The sequence below is a fragment of the Neomonachus schauinslandi genome, chromosome 4 (genome assembly GCF_002201575.2).
Source record: "Neomonachus schauinslandi chromosome 4, ASM220157v2, whole genome shotgun sequence".
In the NCBI taxonomy this organism is placed as follows: domain Eukaryota; kingdom Metazoa; phylum Chordata; class Mammalia; order Carnivora; family Phocidae; genus Neomonachus; species Neomonachus schauinslandi.
In genome coordinates, this window is record NC_058406.1 from 24240493 (window position 1) to 24261526 (window position 21034).

Sequence of the window (21034 nt, forward strand, 5' to 3'; positions counted from 1 at the left end):
GGATTCACTTTAAAGTCTAACACTCATGGCACAAAAGAATTCAAATTGTAAACCCATATCATGAAAATCTGCCTTTTGACCCTACCTGTGCTCCAAAAAGTTTTGGGTCAACACAAGGCAAGATACATTCTTCACAACGCTAAAGTGTCCATACATCCATCATTTACTCTGTGCACATAGGAGTTGCTGCCAGAGGACAGAAGGTTCATTTAAAACAGGTCAGCCAGTATTTGTAACTTTCCCAGGGTGAACTGCTTGCCAAGTCCTTGGCACTCCCTTCTCTGGAAAAAAAGTATGTCCAAAGGGTACTTAGTGATCCTTTACTAAAAGGTTTTTTGTTGTTTCTGGGTTACAGATTCGGCCATACGTTTCTAAACAGCCCCTGCAAGGTTGAGAAAAAAAAGAATTAAGTTCATACTTGGTGCAACTTGAAATAATACAGTGTAAAGTTCATCACAGCGAACTTCTGAAGTTTAGTTAGTGCTGGCTAAGCTGGGGAGAGAGTGCTAGAGTGTAATTTACATATGATTAGCGATGCATTTCTCCTCACCAAATGCCTATTTGGGTGCCTCCTATTTACAAAATAGAATGAATGGTGACCTATGTGGTGGTGATGGGAGGGGCTAGCTAGAGATTTTCTCTGCCCAGGTTAACCATACATGGGTATTAGAGTACTGGGGTTCTGTCGTTTCATTTCTTAAGATGAGTTGTTGCCCTTTCCCTATTGTACTTTTAATCTGATCCACACAATGGTGTTTAACATACTATTTTTGTCAATTACAAGGTTCTCTAATCTCCCAAACAGTAAGCGTAATCAGTCATGCCTGGATAAAACACGGTAAAAGAAAATGCTAATAAGTTAGGAAAAGTATCACTTATAATTGTTACTTGTGAGTTTGTATCCAAGACGCAAGATTAACTAGGAAATTAAGAATAATATTTATGGGCATCTGTCTAGTATACAACTTGACCCAGACCTTTTTTAATCCTTAGTTTCTTTATCCTAGAGAATCTAGGACTTTATACAGAATATAAGAACATTAGTATATAAAGAAATGAATGGATAGGTGTCTTGCTTGTTTCATATATTAAGCAATAATCCTGTCCCACAGGCTATAAACAACATCCACTTGAGCCTTCTTTATGATTTCGAGATTAATTTAGCCTTTTGGCCTCCTTTGTCACAGTCTGAATTAGGTAGCATAACTGTCTTCTCTGCTATTCTAAGGAAGCTATTTATGAATAGCAGATGGGGTAGGATAGGCCAAGGAAAGTAAGAATGCACAGAGCCCGGATGTGTCATCCTGTTAGAGAATTCCTGGTGATAATTAGAGCATATTTTGAGTCCTGCTAGAAACAAACATTCCAAGTGACCCCTGAATGCTTAAACCAGGCAATGTGGAGGTATGCGTTACTCCTAATGGACTTGTCATTTGACACACTCTTTAAGGCATTAGTATTGTTAAGTTAGGAGCAGCAATAAAGCAAACACCACTCTTACACCCTCAAGGATCACCTTGAGACTGTGTCTCGGTTCCACCTGCCTGAGAAGTGGGAGCGTTAGCCTGTCCCAGGCTCTTGGGTAGCATAGCCCTTTAAAAAAAGAGATCCATTTTCCATCTGTCATGGATGAGCACAATTTGGAAATCATTTCCCAAGTCACTTTTTTGCTTTTCCCTGTTAGTGAAATTTCCCCCAAGCAACATCTGCCCTAACCACCATCCCCTCAGCCAGTGTTGGTTAAGATCTGAGTAGCAGCAGAAACTGACTTATAAGTGGAGAGCTCTTCAGCAAGGCTGATCCTTAGCTGCTCCATCTCTTTGTTCTTCTGTTGCTGGAGTTGCACCCCGCTCCTTAACTGCCTCTGTCGTTCTTCCATTTCCTCCAGCTGTTCCTGCAGTGAGAAGGCCAAGAACATCTCTAATGAAGAATAGTGAAAGAAGGCCAAGAACATCTCTAATGAACAGAATAGTAAAAGAAGGCCAAGAACATCTCTAATGAACAGAATAGTAAAAAATGAACATTGTCCGTTACAGTTGATAAAGCACTTTTTTACACATGGTTTAACCTTCACACCAGTATTGAGGTTGAGAATCTGAGGTTCAAAGAGGTGTTTGGACAAAGCGATCCTACTCTTGCCAATGGTGACCTGAAAGGGGTCTTGTCTGTACCTGCAGATGACTGTTTAATAGAATCCTGCAAAGGGTGGGTGGGTGCTCAGAGGGATTTTTGTTTTGTTTTGCAGAGGGATTTTGTTTTGTTTTGGAGTTTTGTTTTTTAAAGATTTTATTTGCCACAGAGAGACAGCAAGAGAGGGAATATAAGCAGGGGGAGTGGGAGAGGGAGAAGCAGGCTTCCCACGGAGCAGGGAGCCTGACGTGGGGCTCGATCCCAGGACCCTGGGATCATGACCTGAGCCGAAGGCAGATGCTTAACGACTGAGCCACCCAGGTGCCCCTATTTTGCAGTTTTAAGTGTGGGGGAGGATTTTGGTCCTCTAGTTGGTGTGCTGAGAGTTTCATGGACCTCTGGCTTGTGCAAGTTTGTTTCTGTTAGGATAATCAGTTTTTATATCATCCTGCAACTTAAGTTAAAGGAAACGAAGTCTTGGGGCACCTGGCTGGCTCAAGTCTGTGGAACATGCAACTCTTGATCACAGTGTTCTAAGTTCGAGCCCCGTGTTGGGTGTGGAGCTTAAAAAAAAAAGAAATAAATTCTTTGTAAGCAATTATTAACTGTAATTCCAGGAGAGTTCAAGTACTAGAAGTCCAGTTTTTACAGGAAGAACAGTAAATACAAGTTTTATATTTGAACCTCCTTCAAGACCAAGATAGCTCTACCTGGTACTTAACTGTAACATCCTATGCAAATAGGTGCTTTATTAGGATGTTGGCGATCACAATGGTTAATTTCCTATATCCTGTACTCATTACACTAAAAGACTGAATTCATTCCAAAATGCTAAATTGGAAGATGAAGAAGCAATGCCCTGGAGGCCCTCAGGAGCCGTAAGATAACTGTTTCCCATTCTGCCAAAACCAGACAGGATACGTTCTGTAAACTGTCTCTGCCCAGGATTAATGCCTGAGGAGTGAGGTAAGGAAGATGTCAGCCAGTCAGTCTCTGGCATAGCTGCTAGCTGGCGTGGATCCTCGGGAAGCATGAGGGAGATGGGAAGGGAAGGGAAGTTGAAGTTGGAAGGCCTATTTTATTTATTTATTTTTTTAAAGATTTTATTTATTTATTTGAGAGAGAGAATGAGATAGAGCGAGCATGAGAGGGGGGAGGGTCAGAGGGAGAAGCAGACTCCCCACCGAGCGGGGAGCCCGACATGGGACTCGATCCTGGGACTCCAGGATCATGACCTGAGCCGAAGGCAGTCGCTTAACCAACTGAGCCACCCAGGCGCCCCTGGAAGGCCTATTTTAAAGGGGTAATGATTTCACCTCAGATTTTGAAGAAGAATAAGACAGGAATCCAGTTTGGGTACATGCCGTTATTAGAAGCCTCTAAATAATTGGTTCTCTGAGTCACCCTTGGTATACCTGTAGCACATCAGTCTGCAGTGTTTGATACTCTGGCTGAATCTCAACGTCCATCAGCCTTATCAAAAGGCCTTTTTTTAGCGCCTTAGCCATACTTCGGCACCACACAGAGACGCAGCCTTAGCATCTAAGCCTGTCTTCTGAAGGGAAGCATCTGCATACCTCTGCCCCAGTTTCCCAAGCCAGCAAGCCTGTATTTTGGTGAGGCATAAAGGTATATGCTTGGGAAGGCAGTCTGTACCATCAGCGATAAACTGACGGAGGAACGGTGTCACAGAAAGAAGTAAATACTGCTATGGCGACTGGCATTAAACACGACCTCCAGTCTTAATGCTGGGTAGCACCAACCAGATTAACTTTCCAAAAACTGCTTTATCAGCTCAGTCTTTCAAAGGCTTTCCATCTTTTTAGTCTGGCATTCAGACCCCTCTAGTTTGACCCCTACCTCTAACTAGAACCTCCATCATTCTTCATACGAACCCTTTGCTCTAGCCTGCACCGTGTTGAATGGAAGCCGCTGCAGGCCACGTGTGGCTCTCAGGTACTAGAACTAGGGTCTGTCACCTAAACAGTGGCTGCTATGTTGTATCACTATCTTTTTTATTCATGTCTAACTCCCAGTCAGATGGTAGGTTCCTGTCCAGCACCCTACACATAATGCTTGCTGTGAAATATGTAGAGTAAACATTCCATAGTTCAGCATAAGCGACCTACCATTTTCAGCTAAAAACTTTGACAATGTTCTCAGCAAATTCCTTGTACCACCTACTGCACCAGTCACCAAATCCTGCGCAAATATTTTACTTCACGTATCTTACATTATCTCTCCCTCAAAGTGATCTTTCCAGGCTCTCTCAATTCATCCTGCACACTGCCATTTTTAAGAGCACATACCTATGTGCCAGGCACCATTGGAAATGCTTCACAAATATGACCTCATTCCTTGCAAGAGCCCTGTGATGTGAATTATTACTAATCCCAGTTTACATGTGAGGGACTGGAGTCACAGGTTAAGTAATTTGTCCAAAGTTTCCCAGTTAGAAGTGGTAGAGCCAGGGGCGCCTGGCTGGCTCAGTCGGAAGAGCAGCTCAAATGGCTCTTGATCTCAGGGTCGTGAGTTTGAGCCCCATGTTGGGTGTAGAGATTAGTTTAAAAAAGTGGTAGAGCCAGGATTTGCCACTGGCTTAGGGCTCATGCTGTACAACTGCTTCGCCACCTTCTTATCTATCGGCTCTTCGGTGGTCCTCAGACTTGGGCATGAAACCCCGGGAGGAGGCCATATTGAAGTGCCCTTGCCACAGAAAGTAGCTCCTCACTTTTGCCATTCCACATAAGATTCCGTTTGGGGGAAACGGGTCTGTGGCTTTGGAGGAAACCCTTTTTTTTGAAAACCACTGACTGAACACATCAAACCCTTTACACTCCGGTCCCAATCTACCTCTCCAGCCACATCTGTCTACTGCTTACATTCTTTATGATTCAGCCACACTGAGCTCACTTCCCTTAACAATGTCTTTTTGTGTTTCTATGCTTTTGTGTAAGCTGTTCCCTCTGCCTGGAATGCCTTTCCCTTGTCTACCCAATGGATTGATTCTTCAACGCTCAGCTCAAACACCTTGTGGAAGTTGAATGTGAACTTGAGCTAGATTGCCCAGGGTCAGAATCCTCCTTCCATCACTTCCTAGCCATATAACCCTGAAGAAATGACTTAACTTTTTTGTCTCATCTCTCTTATTTTTCACAGTGACTAATTCGTACCTATCTCACAGACAGGTAAGGATTAAATGAATTAATACATGTAAAGAACTAAAATTATGCTAGCTGTTGTTAATCCTCATGAAATTTCCCCTTTGCTTCCCAAGGCTTCCCAAGGCACTTGGGATTCACAAATCTACTTCACTGGTACAGTGCCTTATTCCTACAACTATTACAGTGTTTATTACATTGAAGAATATTATTTCATTGATTCTAAGGCTTTCACATTTTAACATCTCAGGTCAGGGTGCATTTTAAAAACAAGTGTCTTAGATTTTATGAAACATATTCATTTTATCTGGTATCCTTCCTGGACTATAAACCATTTGAGGGCAGGAACTACCCCCCCTCTCCGAGCCATTTCTCATCTTCTTCTCTGCCAGCACCTAACTCACTGCCTGGCACATGGTAGGTAGGCACTAAGAAAGTATTTGTTGAATGAACAGGTGATGGCGATGAAAGAGGCAAAGTTTACAACTGCAAGAGTGAAGTGTACCGTTGAAAAGTAGTCAGATGCCGTAAGTGACCTTTGGCAAACAGTCTGGGAAGCCATTTCAGAAAGAATTTGCTCACTTAGACCTTGATTCCCACTTTATGATACAGCAATAGGAGACATTTCATCAAGCGTGTTTTTCATAGAATGATCTTTGGAAACCTGCAGCGACCATCAGATCTGAAACAAATCCAGTACCCTGATGAAAATCACGGGGGGGGACATTCTTTTTTTTTTTAAGATTTTATTGATTTGACAGAGAGAGACACAGCAAGAGAGGGAACACAAGCAGGGGGAGTGGGAGAGGGAGAAGCAGGCTTCCCGCGGAGCAGAGAGCCCGATGTGGGGCTCGATCCCAGGACCCTGGGACCATGACCTGAGCCGAAGGCAGATGCTTAACCAACTGAGCCACCCAGACACCCCAAGAGGGGAAACATTCTACAACCCTCATTTTGTGTCAGAAAACTACCCCAAAGGGAGCGCCTGGGTGGCTCAGTTGGTTGGGTTGGGTGCCTGACTTGATTTTGGCTCAGGTCGTGAGACTGAGCCCCATGTCAGGCTCTGCGCTCAACACAGAGTCTGTTTGTCCCTCTCCCTCTGCTCCTCCCCCTGCTCATGCTCTCTCTCAAATAAATTATTTAAATAACAAAAAGCTCCCCCAGAGGATTCCCTGTTGATGGCACCACTGTCCCAGTGAGCCTTGCCTGAGGTCTCAACACCCTCTGTGACTTCTCACCTCCGCCCCCTTCATTCAGTGGCCACGTTTATCCTGCATTTGTTCTCGAATCCATCCCCTTTCCTGTATTCCCCCTTCCATTTTTTCCTCTTACCTATCATAGCTTCCTAATCAGTCCCTAGCTTCTAGGTCTCCAGCTCATTTTGCACACTGCCACCAGGAATTTTTCTAAAAGTAGAGAGGCGGTCATGTTACTGCCTTTACTGATGCAGCTGACTACTGAATGAAATCCACATTCCCTCGTCTGGATTTCAGAGTCCAATATGATCTCAAATCACCTTTCAGTTTCTTTTTCTTTTTCTTTTCTTTTATTTATTTGAGACAGAGTGAGAGAGAGCGAGCTAGCATGATTGGGGGAGGGGCAGAAAGAGAAGCAGACTCCCCACTGAGCAAGAGCCCGACGCTGGGGAGGGGTGCTCCATCCCAGGACCCCAGGATCATGACCTGAGCCACCCTGGCACCCCACCTTTCAGTTTTTCACCTCTCACATATTTTGCATATGTTGTGTCAAATATATTAAAATTACCTTCACCTATTTCTTTTTACTTTTTTAATGTGACTACTAGAAAGTTTAAAATTCTGTATGTGGCTTGCGTATTTCTTTTGGACAACACTGGTCTAGGTCTTGCCTAAACTTCAGTACCCAGCTCAAATAATACCCATTCTTCCATGAAGTGTTCTGTGCCTTAACCGATGACTAAAATAATTTCGGGCGCCTGGGTGGCTCAGTTGGTTAAGCAACTGCTTTCGGCTCAGGTCATGATCCTGGAGTCCCTGGATCGAGTCCCGCATCGGGCTCCCTGCTCGGCAGGGAGCCTGCTTCTCCCTCTGACCCTCCCCCCTCTCATGTGCTCTCTCTCTCTCTCTCATTCTCTCTGTCTTAAATAAATAAATAAAATCTTAAAAAAATAAAATAAAATAAAATAAAATAATTTCGTTATCCTATAGCACTTTTAGCTGCACCTGTCTTAAATCACATGCTGCTTTCTCCCCAGGTTACAATTATTGTCTGAGTACAAGCTATTAAGGATAGTATTTATTTAAAAAAAAACAACAAAAAAAACGCTCTTTCACTGGATTGTGAACCAATAAAAAAGCAGTGGGGGAGGGGATTGAGGGTAGTACACAATACATTCACTATTAGGACCAAAAGCTCCATTGCTTTCATAATACAAGCTATAGAAAGCTTGACAAAATCTTTAGTGAAGTGAATGCAGCCATTTTCAACAGGGGACCTGTTCCTTGAAGGATGTATCAGAATATCTGGAAGGGTGTAAGCTTTTTAAATTTATCCAAAGGAACGTGTGTTTCAAAAGACGAAAATACTGCTCTGAAAGGCTCTCACAGTGGTCCGCGGTGCTTACGTCAGCACTTAACTGATATGTCCCCTGAGCCGGAGTGGCAGAAGTAAGTAAACCATACTCCCTTCTGAAAGCTCACAGTCTGTGGGAGACAGACAAAATTGTGTTTTCACTTAGTATTTATATCCCACTCTGCCTATAAAGAGATTAGGGGGCACCTGGGTGGCTCAGTCAGTTAAGCGTCTGCCTTCAGCTCAGGTCATGATCCCAGGGTCCTGGGATCGAGCCCCGCATAGGGCTCCCTGCTCAGCAGGGAGAAGCCTGCTTCTCCCTCTCCCTGCTGCTCCCTCTGCTTGTGTTCTCTGTCTCTCTGACAAGTAAATAAATAAAATCTTTAAAAAAAAAGAACCAAAAAACTGGCTCACACTTAATCAGAAGTAACTCGAATACAAGCGAAATGGTGACAATGCACTAAAAAAGAAAATGAGGACTAGAGCTTTATAGATTTCATCCCAGTTGTGTGTGTGTGTTTTTAAGTAATCTCTATACCCAGTGTAGGGCTCGAACTCATAACCTCGAGATCAAGAGTTGCGTGCCCTACTGAACAGAGCCAGCCAGGTGTCCCTCATCCCAATTTTAAAACTGGGAAGCTTCAGGCAGAGATGGGACAGGTGAGACTTGAGGATGAATACACGGGGAGGGAGAGAAGGAACATCCCGCCTAGCCTCGCCCCTCTTGCTCTCTCTACTCAAGCACGATTCACGCAGAATTGGAAAATTGTACTGTGGAAAGTGCACTGAAATATTCAGGGTTGGTCAGATCAGGGGGCAAAAATCCCCAGCTCAGGGGCGCCTGGGTAGCTCAGTGGTTAAGCATCTGCCTTTGGCTCAGGTCATGGTCCCAGGGTCCTGGGATCGAGCCCCACGTTGGGCTCCCTGCTCGGCGGGAAGCCTGCTTCTCCCTCCCCCACTCCCCCTGCTTGTATTCCCTCTCTCGCTGTGTCTCTGCCAAATAAATAAAAATCTTTAAAAATCATAATAATAAAATAAATAAACAAATAAAATCTTAAAAAAAAAAAAGAAAATCCCCAGCTCACTGAGCCTGCTTCCTCATCCATGAAAGCGGTAATCCTTGATTCAGAGGATTAACGAGAGGACCGAGTGACGATGGTGTCGGGGTGCTGCATGCACTAGGGGTGCAGACGGTTCTCAGCCCCTAGCACGGGCCTGACTGAGTGGAATGAAGAGTGGAGTAAGGAAGTGAGTGGACGCCCCAAGGAGTAAGCTGTTCTTCCCACACAAGAGAGGATCCTTCAAAGTGCCCGGAAGACTTTTGGCTCCGGTCACGTCCTCCTTCCCCGGCTAACGGGCTGCACTTGTGCGGGCGCCCAGGGGGCCTACCCGGTACTGCTGCACCTCCTCATCTCGCTTGTGCCTTACAAGCCTGATCTGCTCCTCCACGTTCCTGTTCTGCAGCTGGAGCTGCCGGGCCTCTGCTTGCAGGGGTCTCAGAGCCTCCTTCATCTCTTGGATCTCGGCCTGGGTTTTCTGTAGAGCTTTGGCCGCAGCTTCTTTCCTCTCTAGAAGGCGCAGCAGCTGAGGCTCATACTCCGCTTCCAGGCCCTGGCGGCTCTCGGCCATGAGGTTCTCAAACTGGGCAGAGAGCCGCCGGCTCTCCTGGAGAAAGTGCTCGTCCCTCTGGCTTGGAGGGGCTTCTAGTTGTTGCCTTAGCTGCTCCTTCTGCCTCTGGTAGGCCTCCCGGAGCTGGACTAGTTCCTCGGAGAGCTGGGCCGCCCGGCTGGTCAGCGCGTCCCGGAGCTCGGCAAACTGGGCCACGTCCTGCTGGCGGCACTCCAGCTGGTACTGGCAGGCCACACACTCCTTGGTCACCTTGAACAGCCTCTGCTTGACCAGCCGGATCTCCTCCCTTAGCCCGTCCCTCTCCAGCTCCGCCTGGGCGTGCAGCTTATAGGCAGCCAGGATGTCCTGGTGGACCTGCTGCACCTCCTGCAGGGCTGGTTCCCGGAGCAACACCAGCTCGTGAATGAGCTGGTCCCTCTCCCCTTCCAGCTGGGCCACAGCTTGGACACACTGCTGGAAACGCTCCTCCAGCAGTTCCAGATCCTCTATGCTCAGACCCTCTGTGCTGGGACTAGGCCCGGCGCTGAGGCCCTCCTCAGGGCGAGCTGTCTCCTCGCTCATGCCCGTCTCTCCCCCATCACCGGTCTGCTCTGGGCTTGCGGTCTCTTCTGGCTTCGCGGGCTCTTCCACATAGAGGATCTCCTCTGGCTTCGCAGGCTCGTCCACATCCAGGGCCTCCCCTGGCTGCCTGGTCTCCTCGATGTGCAGTGTCTCCTCGGGCTTCTCCGTCTCTTCCACACACAGTGTCTCATCTATCTCATCGAGGTCACCTTTGTCCCCCAGGTAGAGAATGTCCTCTAAGTTCAAGGTCCCCTTCAAAGACAGACTCACTTCTGGGTCCAAAGTCCCCACCTCAGGGGGGGATTCAGAGTTCTCTTCTTCAAGAGGAGAACTGGCTTCTGCTCTTGTTTCCCTGCAAGAGAAATGACTTAAAGTGAGAGGACAGCCACAATCCCAGGATGGTTGGCAATGGGAGCCTCTAGGGTTATATCCGGGTTGCACATCTCAGAGGGCACGTGTCTGCTCCCGCCCCCGTCCACGCATCGCTCAGGTCCCCTGACGGCATCCCCATGATGTCAGTGTCTCGTCTCTGCTTACATACATACATATCTTCAAGGCCGGGACACTCACACCTGAGCCGCCACGATTTGTTCCGCTGTCATAAGAAAATTCTAGTGTTGAAGTAAAACCTTCTCTGCAATTTTTTAATTTTAATTTAATTTAATTTTTTTAAAGACTTTATTAATTTATTTGACAGAGAGAGAGAGTGAGCACAAGCAGGGGGAGCAGAGGGAGAGGGAGAAGCAGGCTTCCCGACGAGTGGGGAGCCCTACGTGGGGCTTGATCCCAGGACCCTGGGACCATGACCCGAGCCAAAGACAGATGCCCAACCAACTGAGCCACCCAGGCGCCCCTCAGCAATATTTTTAAAAAGATTTATTTATTTTAGGGGCACCTGGCTGGCTCAGTTGGTTAAGCGTCTGCCTTTGGCTCAGGTCAGGATCCCAGGGTCCTGGGATTGAGCCCCAAATTGGGCTCCCTGCTCAGTAAGGAGCCTGCTTCTCCCCCTCCCTCTGCCTGCCGCTCCCCCTGTTTGGCTCGCTCACTCTGTCAAGTAAATGGATGGAATATTTTTTTTTTAAAGATTTATTTATTTTAGGGAGAGAGAGAGTGAGGATGGGAGAAGGAGACAGAAACTTAAGCAGACTCCACGCGGAGCACAGAGCCCAACTCGGGGCTCAATCTCACAACCCTGAGATCACAACCTGAGCCAAAACCAAGAGTCAGACACTTATCCGACTGAGCCACCCAGGCGCTCCTTGTCTGCATTTTTTACCTAGACTTGATTCCTCTTTCTAGAATCCTCTTTCTAGACAAACCTAACTACTTTCTCATGTAAGTTCTTTAGACACCTAAAGAACAGTAACATCTTTCAATTATTCCATGCATGCCAAAGTGTCCAGTGCCCTCCTCATTTGGATCACTTCTTTTTGACGAGGCTCCAAATTGTCACTGTCCCTTGGGGATGGGTATTGGAAAGAGTACCCAGATGTGTTCTGAGCAGTGAATCTCTGGACACTATACTCCTATTGATAAAGGCTAATATTGCCAACATAGAACAGCTCTATCATATTGTTGACAAATACTGAGTTTGACTAAAAGCCTTAAGACTTTTTCACACCAAGTGCTTTTAAATCACATCTCTTGTTCCTATAAAACTTCATTCCTCTTGTTGGGGCGTCTGGGTGGCTCAACTGGTTAGGCATTTGACTAAGGGCTGTAGGATTGAGCCCCACGTTGGGCTCTTCTCTGGGCGTGGTGCCTGCTTGAGATTCTTTCTCTCCCTTTGCCCCTTCCCATCCCCCCCTCCCTCTCCAAAATAAAACAGAACAGAACAAAACAAAACTTCATTCATCTTATTAGGACTGGCCCATCCTCTGGCCTGTCAAAGCCTCTTGAATTCAGATTCTGTGATTCTGACGGAGAAGCTCCTTAACCCAGCGGCCAGTTGCCTGCTAGCTCAACCAGTTCCTTTTAAGGAATAGCCTCCTGCTTCTTTGGCCTTCAGATGGCTTTGGTCCTTCCTGTTTCCAATGCATCTTACCTGCCTTGGATCTCTGAGCAATTCTTTGAAAATATAAAATACCATGGAAATAACAATAAATTATACTTATAAAGGTCTTATATGTGGGGCGCCTGGGTGGCTCAGTCGTTGGGCGTCTGCCTTCGGCTCAGGTTATGATCCCAGGGTCCTGGGCTTGACCCCGCATTGGGCTCCCTGATCAGAGGGTAGCCTGCTTCCTTCTCCCTCTCCTGCTCCCCCTGCTTGTGTTCCCTCTCTCGCTGTCTCTCTCTCTGTCAAATAAATAAATTAAAAAAAAAGAGAGATTAAGTAGTTTGCTCAAGGGAACTCAGATACTCCTTGGGCACCAGTTATAAGACAGTCTAAATCTGAGTATAGTTTTAAAGAAAACTACTTTAGATATAAAGTATAAATGAAACCCCCTGTATCAAAGAATTTATGTCTTGAAAAAGCTTACTTGTGGGGTGCCTGGGTGGCTCAGTCGGTTAAGTGTTTGCCTTTGGCTCAGGTCATGATCCTGGAGTCCCAGATTCAGGCCCGCATCGGGCTCCCTGCTCAGCAGGGAGTCTGCTTCTCCCTCTGCCCCTCACCCCACTCATGCTCGCTCTCTCTCTCTCAAATAAAAAAATATATATATGTATATATATATATATATACATCTATCTTAAAAAAAAAGAAAAGGCCTCCTTGTGTCCAGGTTTTAAGCTCTATATCTTAGCTCCAAGTTCCCACTACAGATTATTTTTATTCTAAGATTTGATTTATTTATTTTGAGAGAGAGAGAGACAGAGCATGCGCAAGCAGGGGGAGGACCAGAGGCAGAGGGAGAGAGAGAATCTCAAGCGGACTCCATGCTGAGCACGGAGCCTGACAAGGGGCTGGATCCCACAACCATGAGATCATGACCTGAGCTGAAATCGAGTCAGACGCTTAACTGACTAAGCCACCCAGGCACCCCCAGATTATTTTTCTTCTAAATCATTGTGTATTCTGTCCTCCTCTCTAACACCCCAGGAATCCCTGGCTTCCCATTCTGTGTCTCATGGTAGCCCTCAGGAAACCACAAGTGTGGCTTCACCAGGCCCCGGACGTCCCTGGCCTCACACCACCCAGCACCTGCACTGAAACCTAAAGCTTGAAGACAGCCTCCACAGTCACCTAATTAGTTCGTCCCCGTCCCTCTACCAGAGAGGGTGTTGTTTAGATCGCTTCAGCTGGTGTCACTTGGCATCTCAAACTATCCTCCTCCCTGGGCTTGCTACACCTGTATTCTCCAGCTCGGAGAAGCACAGCCCCATACAGCGGGTTGAGGAGGCAAAGAATCCTTAAGCAGCTCTTTCCCTCACCCATGTAGCCAACTCGCTGAGAACTGACCGATCTCAGAAAGTCTTCAGTCTCTGGCCCGTCCTCACCCCCTTGCCGGGGCCCTACTCCAAGTCATCACCACACACCTGCACTTGCGTGAGAGCCTTCCGACGGGCTTTCTTCCTTCTCACGCCTGTCCATTCTCTACAGTGCCACAGCTTGCCAGAATGTAGCCGGGGCGCACCACTTCACGCACGGTCAGCCCACTGCCTAGCACAGATTCAAAGCCCTTAACCATGTGGCCCCAACATACCTTTTCAGCCTCAGCTCGCACTACTCCCTGCCTCCCACCCAGGGCTTGACAATCCAGAACATGCGGCAACATTTTCACACCTCCTACTCCTAGCCCACTATGTCTAAAGGATCCAGCTGAGAAAATACAGCTTACTGTAGGCCACCGGATTAGCGAACAGCCTTGCACTACCTGGAAAGGTAGAGCTCCTAGCGCCAGGAAGGATGCACCTGCTCAGCCAGCCAGACCCCCTTCGGTCCTCAGTAGGGCCCCTGCTTTCCCAGTAGACGGCCCTCACACGCTCTTGCTGAGTCCTCTCCCCTGGAATGACGAAACTGTGTTCAAGGCAGGATTCCAAGTCTTTCACACGAATAGTCAGGTACATGAGGCTCATCTTTTACCCCCATTTTGTACGTGAGGAAACCAAAGCACTGAGTAAAGAACTCAAAGTTCCACGACTTGTAAGTAAGTGGTGGAGCTTGCAGAAGATGGCCTCCGGCTCCAAAGCTGGATGGAGCTCCCGCTGACCCCTCTGCCCCCAGAACAGCCCTGAGTTCTACAACAGGTGCAACAGCTACAGCAGGGCTAACGCAGCTTAGCATTCAAAATAGACTTATTTACCTACTCGTAAATGTCTGCTCATCCTTCAAGCCCTGCTCAAACTGCATCTCTCCCCCAAAGTATTTCGCAGACAGACCCATTATGGCGTTCTCAAGGCCCTCTGTGTGCAGCTCATCATTGCACTTAGCGCTCTGTATTACAGCAGTGAGTGTGTCCGTGTCCCCTGAGAGTCCATTTCCTAAGGACAAGTAGTGCTCTCATTCCCTGGGGACCTCAGGGTGGGGCTCTGTAGAGGGAAGTCAGGCAGAAGCTGACTGGGATCCAAGGAGGAAACTTGCCCAGGGTCAAGTGGCCCAGCTGGACGTAGAACCCTGTCCCCCTGACCCCCAGGCAGCGCTGTTACCCCACACACTGTGGTGGCCACCGTCACCCCCCCCACCCCCCCGCAGCACCAGGCCTCTGCTAGAGACTGCCCTCACACAGCTGTCTCTCTCTCAGAGCTGGGGAAAGTAGAGTATGGGGGGTCTAGGGGCTAGTGAGCCGGCTCAGCTGGGCGCCCTGACCTCAGGCTTCCTTGGGCTCCAAGCTGCCTGCCTCTGCCACTCGGTCCCTGGTGCTGAAGGACTGCAGCAGCTCCCGACGCTGCATCAATGCCACGGCTAGGAGTGTCTGTGACCCTGACCCGGCGCGGGCAGGAGTCGGTGTGTACCTGACTGCGTGTACTCCTGTGTGTGTGTCAGTACAAGTGGTCGTGCGTGTAAAACTATGCTCAGCTTTGCGCTGTGTGTGACACCGAAGGGGGACGGTGTGGGTGTGTGTGCACCTCCACGTCTTCGGGGCACAGTCTGACCTGGGGCAGAAATCCTCCCTGCCGGCCCCAAATCCCTGAGCCACAGGCCCTTTCCCCCTAAGCAGTGGCGAGCTGGCAGTGTGGATGGTCCCGGGAGGGCCTGGGCCGGCTGCCAAGGTCCTCCTCCCGGCCTGGGACCGGCGACCCTCTCCACCTCCAGCCCCCATCACAGATCTCAAACAAGAGAGAGCGAGCTGCCAGAACAGACTCGTAACTCCAGGCTGGCAGCCGCCCAGCCTGCACCAAGTCTCTTCCACAGAGCGAATTCGGCAACCGGAGGCCTCCTCTCCAGTTGCATTTGGGGTGAGACATGAAGGAAAGCGAGGAGCCAGCAGCGTCCTTGGCCACTCCGGCCCAGTGGCATTTGATGGTTGATGCCCACCAGTCCGAAAGGGCTCATTCTCACCCAGGCCCGGGAAGAGGCGGGGGAGGGGGCTATAAAAAGCCACGGACAAGCGGAGGTGCCGGGACCCCGGGCCTCCCCCACCCTCCTCGGCCGGTGGCTCCGCCCGGTGTCAGTACCACACCCCGGGTGGCCCACCACCCGCACCCAGGACAAAGGTGCTCGCGGCGGAGGAAGGGGGGCTCCTCCAGCGCCCCCTCCCCACTGGACGGCGACGCGGGCCCCGCACGGTCCTACCTCGCGGCCTGGGCGGCGCCGTCCCCGCCGTGCCGGGGCTCCGGGCTGGCCATGGCTGCGCGACCCCGGGCTGGGCGGCCGCGTTATTAATAGCCGGCCCCGCGGGCCGCTCGCTCCGCGCCCGCGCCCGCCGCACTGGCAGCTGCCGCCGACACCGGATCCCGCCCGCCCCGGGCCGGGCGCGCCCACTTGGCCCCAGCTCCCGCCCGCGGGAGGAGGGAGCGGGCCGCGCGGCCGGGGGCGGGGGTGGGGGGTGGCCGATCGGCGTCGCCCAGACCGGCCCGCCCCGAGCTCTTCCCGAACCTTCTTTCTCTTCACCCTTTCTTTCCAAGGGTCCCAGTTGCGGGGGGCCGGGGAGGAGGGTGGCTCTGCGGCCCCGGGAGAGCACTGCCCCTGCCCGGCCGGCGGGGGCAGGGGTTTGGGGTGGGGGACTGAGAGGGACCCAGCACCCCAGCGCGCACAGCTCGGCGCCCTGCGATCCCCACCCGCGGCGGGGGCAGGCGGGGCGGAGGAGAGGCCGGAGCGCCGTGTCCCGCAGCTGTCCTGAAGGGCTGGGGGAGGAGGTGTCACGGCCACACCCCGTGCGTTTGGGGACAGCCGGGAGCCTGTTGCCGGGGTTAGGGAAGGGCGGTGGGAGGACAGCGTGGAGGGCTTTAAGCCTATAAGGTCCAGTCCAGATATAACACCGAGGTCCACCCCCACGCTGCGAGGTTTCCTGGAGTCTCTCTGCTCGCTCCACCTGTCACCCGACCCAGCCCCGTTTTTGTCCCCTCCAAGGTATGCCCCCTCCCCCAAGGCCTTGGCCCATTAGAGTCAGGGTCAAATTTCAACACTGAAGTCTTTCTCCCTAAGCCAGAAGCTGCCGGCCCCATCCCAGACCTGGGCCTCCGGCATTCTTCCTTCTGATGCCTTTTTTCCACTTAACCCCTGTCTGGGGAGGTCTTTGACTCAATCACAGAAGAATGCTCTGCACTGTAAAGAGCGAGGGGCTGGATGTGTGTTTAATCAGAGAGGCCTTGAGTACGGGCGCCGGGTGGGGGTGGGGTAGGGGGGGTAATGGTGCCGCTGTGTTGAGCGTGTGAGGGTTGTGTGTTGCGATCAGCGTGCCCACTGCAGGCTGCGTGAACACTACACGGGTGTGTGTGTAGGGGGAGAATGTGGGATTGCGTGCCCGTGTGTGACTCTGGGACGACTGGGGGGTACACGTCTGTGTGTGGGCATGTGGCTGTGTGCTTGTATAACCTGGGGGGGTAGAGAGGGGTTTTTATTATGATGGGGGGGGGCGGGCTGTGTATGGGCCCGCGTGTAATTGCGTGCCCGTGAGGGACTGGGGCTGACGCCTGGGAGCGTGGGAGTGGGTGCTCACAAGCCGACGCGTGGAGTGTCCCCTGTGCCTGGGGCCTGCACACCGGGGCATTAATCTGTGTATTTGAGCGGGCCGCCTGTGGCTGTATATTTATATCTCTCTGTCTAATGCACGGGGGTGGGAGATTAACACCCAGGGTAGCCAAATACACCCTTGTAAGGCATGCACGAGAAAAAGCTGGGTTTTAAGGAGGCGGCTGGTCATTTTCTGACTTACTCCTAAAATATTCCAGGGGAGGAGGTTGGCAAAGCCTCAGCTGCTGGTCATTTGACAGCTTCTGCCAGTCAGAGGGTTGCTGAGGGAGAAAGGGCAAGGCCTGCTGGTGGCACTGTCGGCTGTGGGTGCTAGGCGACAGGCGGCAAGGTGGCATTAAGAAGGGCTACCCCTTCCCCTCCCACCCCCCAGCCCGGGAGCTGGCCCTGGGCTGTCCCCAAGACTGAATCCCTCACCCCCTTGACCTCCCCGAAGGCCTTCTCTAGGCTGCAACTCTGAATCTCCCAGGGTCCCAGAAGCACGTCTGCTTCTGTACCTTAGTTTTTGCTGTTCCCTCTGCCTCGAACACCCTTTCCAGCGCTTCACATCCCAGCTTCTACTCTTGCTGGGTCTCCACTTATATGTCATCTCCTCAGAAAACCCTTCCCTGATGTCCCCCGCCCCCGGCATAAATGTCTATCCATGTACTGTTTATTTTCGGTACAGCACTTATCACAGTCTGCGATCATATTGTTGGTTTTCCTCCTATTCTGCTGTCCCCACTAAAATGGAAGCCCCGTGAGAGCAGGGACTTGGCATGTCCTGTTCACTGTTGTGTCCCCAGTGCCCAGCACAGGGCCTGGCACGTAATAGGATCTCAAATAAATGAATAAGTAAATAAATATTGTTGAATGAATGAGAGAAAGAAGAATGGTCCTACCTAGGCCAATTCAGACAACATTTGATGCCCGCTACGCCCCAGGCCTGCGCTGCTCGCCACCACAGAGCCCCGGTGTGCTCAGGGAAACAGGTATTCGCATGTGCTCAGATTGTGTCTACCGAGACAGAGCGAGGTAGGTGAGGACACAGGACTCAGTTCCCTTGGCAAACAGTGGCACTCGGCCTGTGCTAGGCCCCGCCTCAGGGCGATCGGCCCTATTTGGCCCAGGCTCCTGCCTGCGAAGAGCTCACAGTGTAGAGGAGGCAAGAACTGATGTCTGGGGAGACAAACCCACGCAGAGAATAATGCTCAATCGGGGAGCTGAGTGATGTGGTAGGCAGTGAGAACCGGGGAAGCCAGCGATGGGAGAGATGAACTCCAGGACCGGGACACCCTCGCAGACAAAGGGACCTGGGCCTGGGAGGAGGAGGAAGGGTGAGGGGTCCGGCACAAGGCATGCATAGCCATGCTGTCTCTCAGGCCCCTCCACAAAGCCACGTCCAGGAAGAACAGAGAAGGCCCTCCACACTCCATGCTTCTCTGCTGGGGCTGACCCCTGCTGACAGTCTCACCTGGCCTTATGGTTTCCGGTGGAATTTGGCTAATAGGAGACACTGACTGGAGGTCAGTGTGAAGGAGGGGAGTTAGACTGAGATATTTCTACTACTCGCCTCCCCCTGTGATTTTGGCATTTACTATGTTCCTCCACTGAAAGCCATGGCTCTTGAGGGGACGCCTGCACCCATGGGTCCAACTCTCTCCAGGTTCATTAACAAGGTTTCCTCCCCTTGCCCTTCAGGCTCCCCCCCCAAATGATTCCACCCACTGTCGGAAGCCCCAGGGTACTTCGCCATTCCTGCCACACCTCTGTGAATAGTTCCTTCATTAAACCCTCTCCTGGCTAATGCTTTGTGTTCCCTTTTTCCTGCTCAGATCCCTAAGGTTAAGAACTAAACCAAGGGCAGGTGAGCCCTTGGCAGAGAATTCAGGAAGACCCTTTTTCTAAGTTTCTACCAAAACCAGAATTGGTAAAGTTGTGAACTGATCAAAATCCTATCACTGTTCATCCTAGGTGAACAGTGCCCTGGCCACCACTCTGGGCGGGAGCCCAACCCAAGAGGTTCCTCTTAGCTCACCTCACTCAGACTTCTGCCTGTAGTTACTCTGGCCAGGAGAACAGGGCAGGGAGGGGGCCGAGCGGAGAGGAATACGGGGGTTGACTGGCAGAGGGATGAGCTTCAAAGTAGGGAGCCACCAGAGGGCCGCTCAGCGGGTGGAGCCTCGGCAGCAGCCTCTATCCTACTCCAGAGCATGCCCGACGGGACCTCGGGAAGCCAACCTCCCGGAACCTCAGTTCCCTGTCCGTGAAATGGGCAATTAATACCCTCTTCACAGGATTGTTGTGAAAAGTAATCAAATGTGAGGTTCAGCACATGAGCGAGTGGAGTGAACTTGCTCCAAAAGCTGAGGGCAGCACATTCCTCATTATTACTGGTGCAGGTAGAGGCCATTCTGCTGCGTTTCTGTGTGCCAAGAGCTCCCATCTAGAGGCCGGAGGAGGATAGGAAGAGCCCACTACTTCAAGGGAGCCGGGGCACAAATCCAAGCCTAAAACCTCCTCTGCAATTAGTCACTGTGTGACCTTAGGGAAGGCACTCTACCTCACGGATTGTTTTCTTCTCCGTAAAATCAGATGACACTTTTAACCTCATAGGTTTGCTGTGAGGGTGAACCTAGAACACAAAAAGCATTGTCGAGTACCTGATGCGTTCTAAAAGATTTTATTTATTTATTTATTTATTTATTTATTTATTTATTTATTTAAGAGAGAGAGAGAGAGCACAAACAGAAAGAGTGGCAGAGGGAGAGGGAGAAGCAGGCTCCCCGCTGAGCAAGGAGCCTGATGTGGGGCTCGATCCCAGGACCCTGGGGTCAGGACCTGAGCCGAAGGCAGATGCTTAACCGACTGAGCCACCCAGGTGCCCCCTGATGCATTCTAAGTGCCCAAGAAATCGTAACTATTATTTTATTTTATTTATTATTTTTTTTATTTTTAAAGATTTTATTTATTTATTTGAGAGAGAGAATGAGAGAGAGCATGAGAGCGAAGAGGGTCAGAGGGAGAAGCAGACTCCCCGCTGAGCAGGGAGCCCGATGCGGGACTCGATCCCGGGACTCCAAGATCATGACCTGAGCCGAAGGCAGTCGCTTAACCAACTGAGCCACCCAGGCGCCCCGTAACTATTATTTTAAAAACTCCCTTTTCTCCCTCTTAGCTGTCCCCAAAACTGCAACCAGGGGCTGACCTACTGCAGTATCTTCCTTCCATCTTCCCTTCCTTCCTTCCTTTTCTTCCTTCCTACCTGACTGCCTGCCTGCCTTCTTGTACTCATTCATTCATTCATTTTAACATTTATTAAGCTGGACAATGTGCTAGATCCTAGAAACATAGAGACTAGGAAGTCATTAATGCATAAATATCCCATCTGTATTTCTTTGTTGTTATGTCCCTAGCCCCTAGGTTTTCAATAAATAATGGCCAAATGAGTAAATTATATTAGTTGTTTGCCTGAGCACCCATGACATGCCAGGTGCGGAGCTAAGCCCTTTATCTCCGTTACTGCAATGGATCTCGGGGCGAGAGCCCCAAACAGAAGGCCTGTAATGAAGCTCATTTACTAATGGTAAGACTGAGGCTCAGACAGATTAGCAACTTAGTTGACTAAAGTCACACAGGCAGGAAATGGTGGCGCTCCAATTCAGTATACTGCCTCGGCTAATGACTGAATCATTTTTTATCATCATGGTTGTCAATATGCGTGACTTCCAGAGGCTTATCTTATAGTCTAGGGAGTGTCCCGTGGCCTTTTCCTCCTCAGACTTACCCAGGAGAAGCCCAGGCCTGGGTTCAAATCCAGTTCTCCATGGCTGGGCTTTACTTAACCTCTCTGAACCTCAGTTTCCACTGCTGGAAAATGAGGTTGGGTGGATGTTCCACAAGAAAATACAGAGGGAATGCCCAGCACCTTGCCCAGTATACAAGAGTCGCTTGA

The 21034-nt window shown here is 50.2% G+C and overlaps 1 protein-coding gene across 1 annotated transcript; it reads right to left on the reverse strand.

Moving 5' to 3' along the window:
• Positions 1-309: 309 nt before the first annotated feature.
• SYNC (syncoilin, intermediate filament protein) lies at positions 310-15820 on the reverse strand. Its single transcript, XM_021683662.2, has 4 exons — positions 15703-15820; positions 9231-10383; positions 1770-1894; positions 310-382 (listed from the first exon to the last, which is right to left on the reverse strand). The coding sequence occupies exons 1-4, from the start codon at positions 15753-15755 to the stop codon at positions 310-312; spliced, it is 1404 nt and encodes a 467-aa protein (XP_021539337.2). The 5' UTR covers positions 15756-15820.
• Between the last annotated feature and the right edge of the window lie 5214 nt (positions 15821-21034).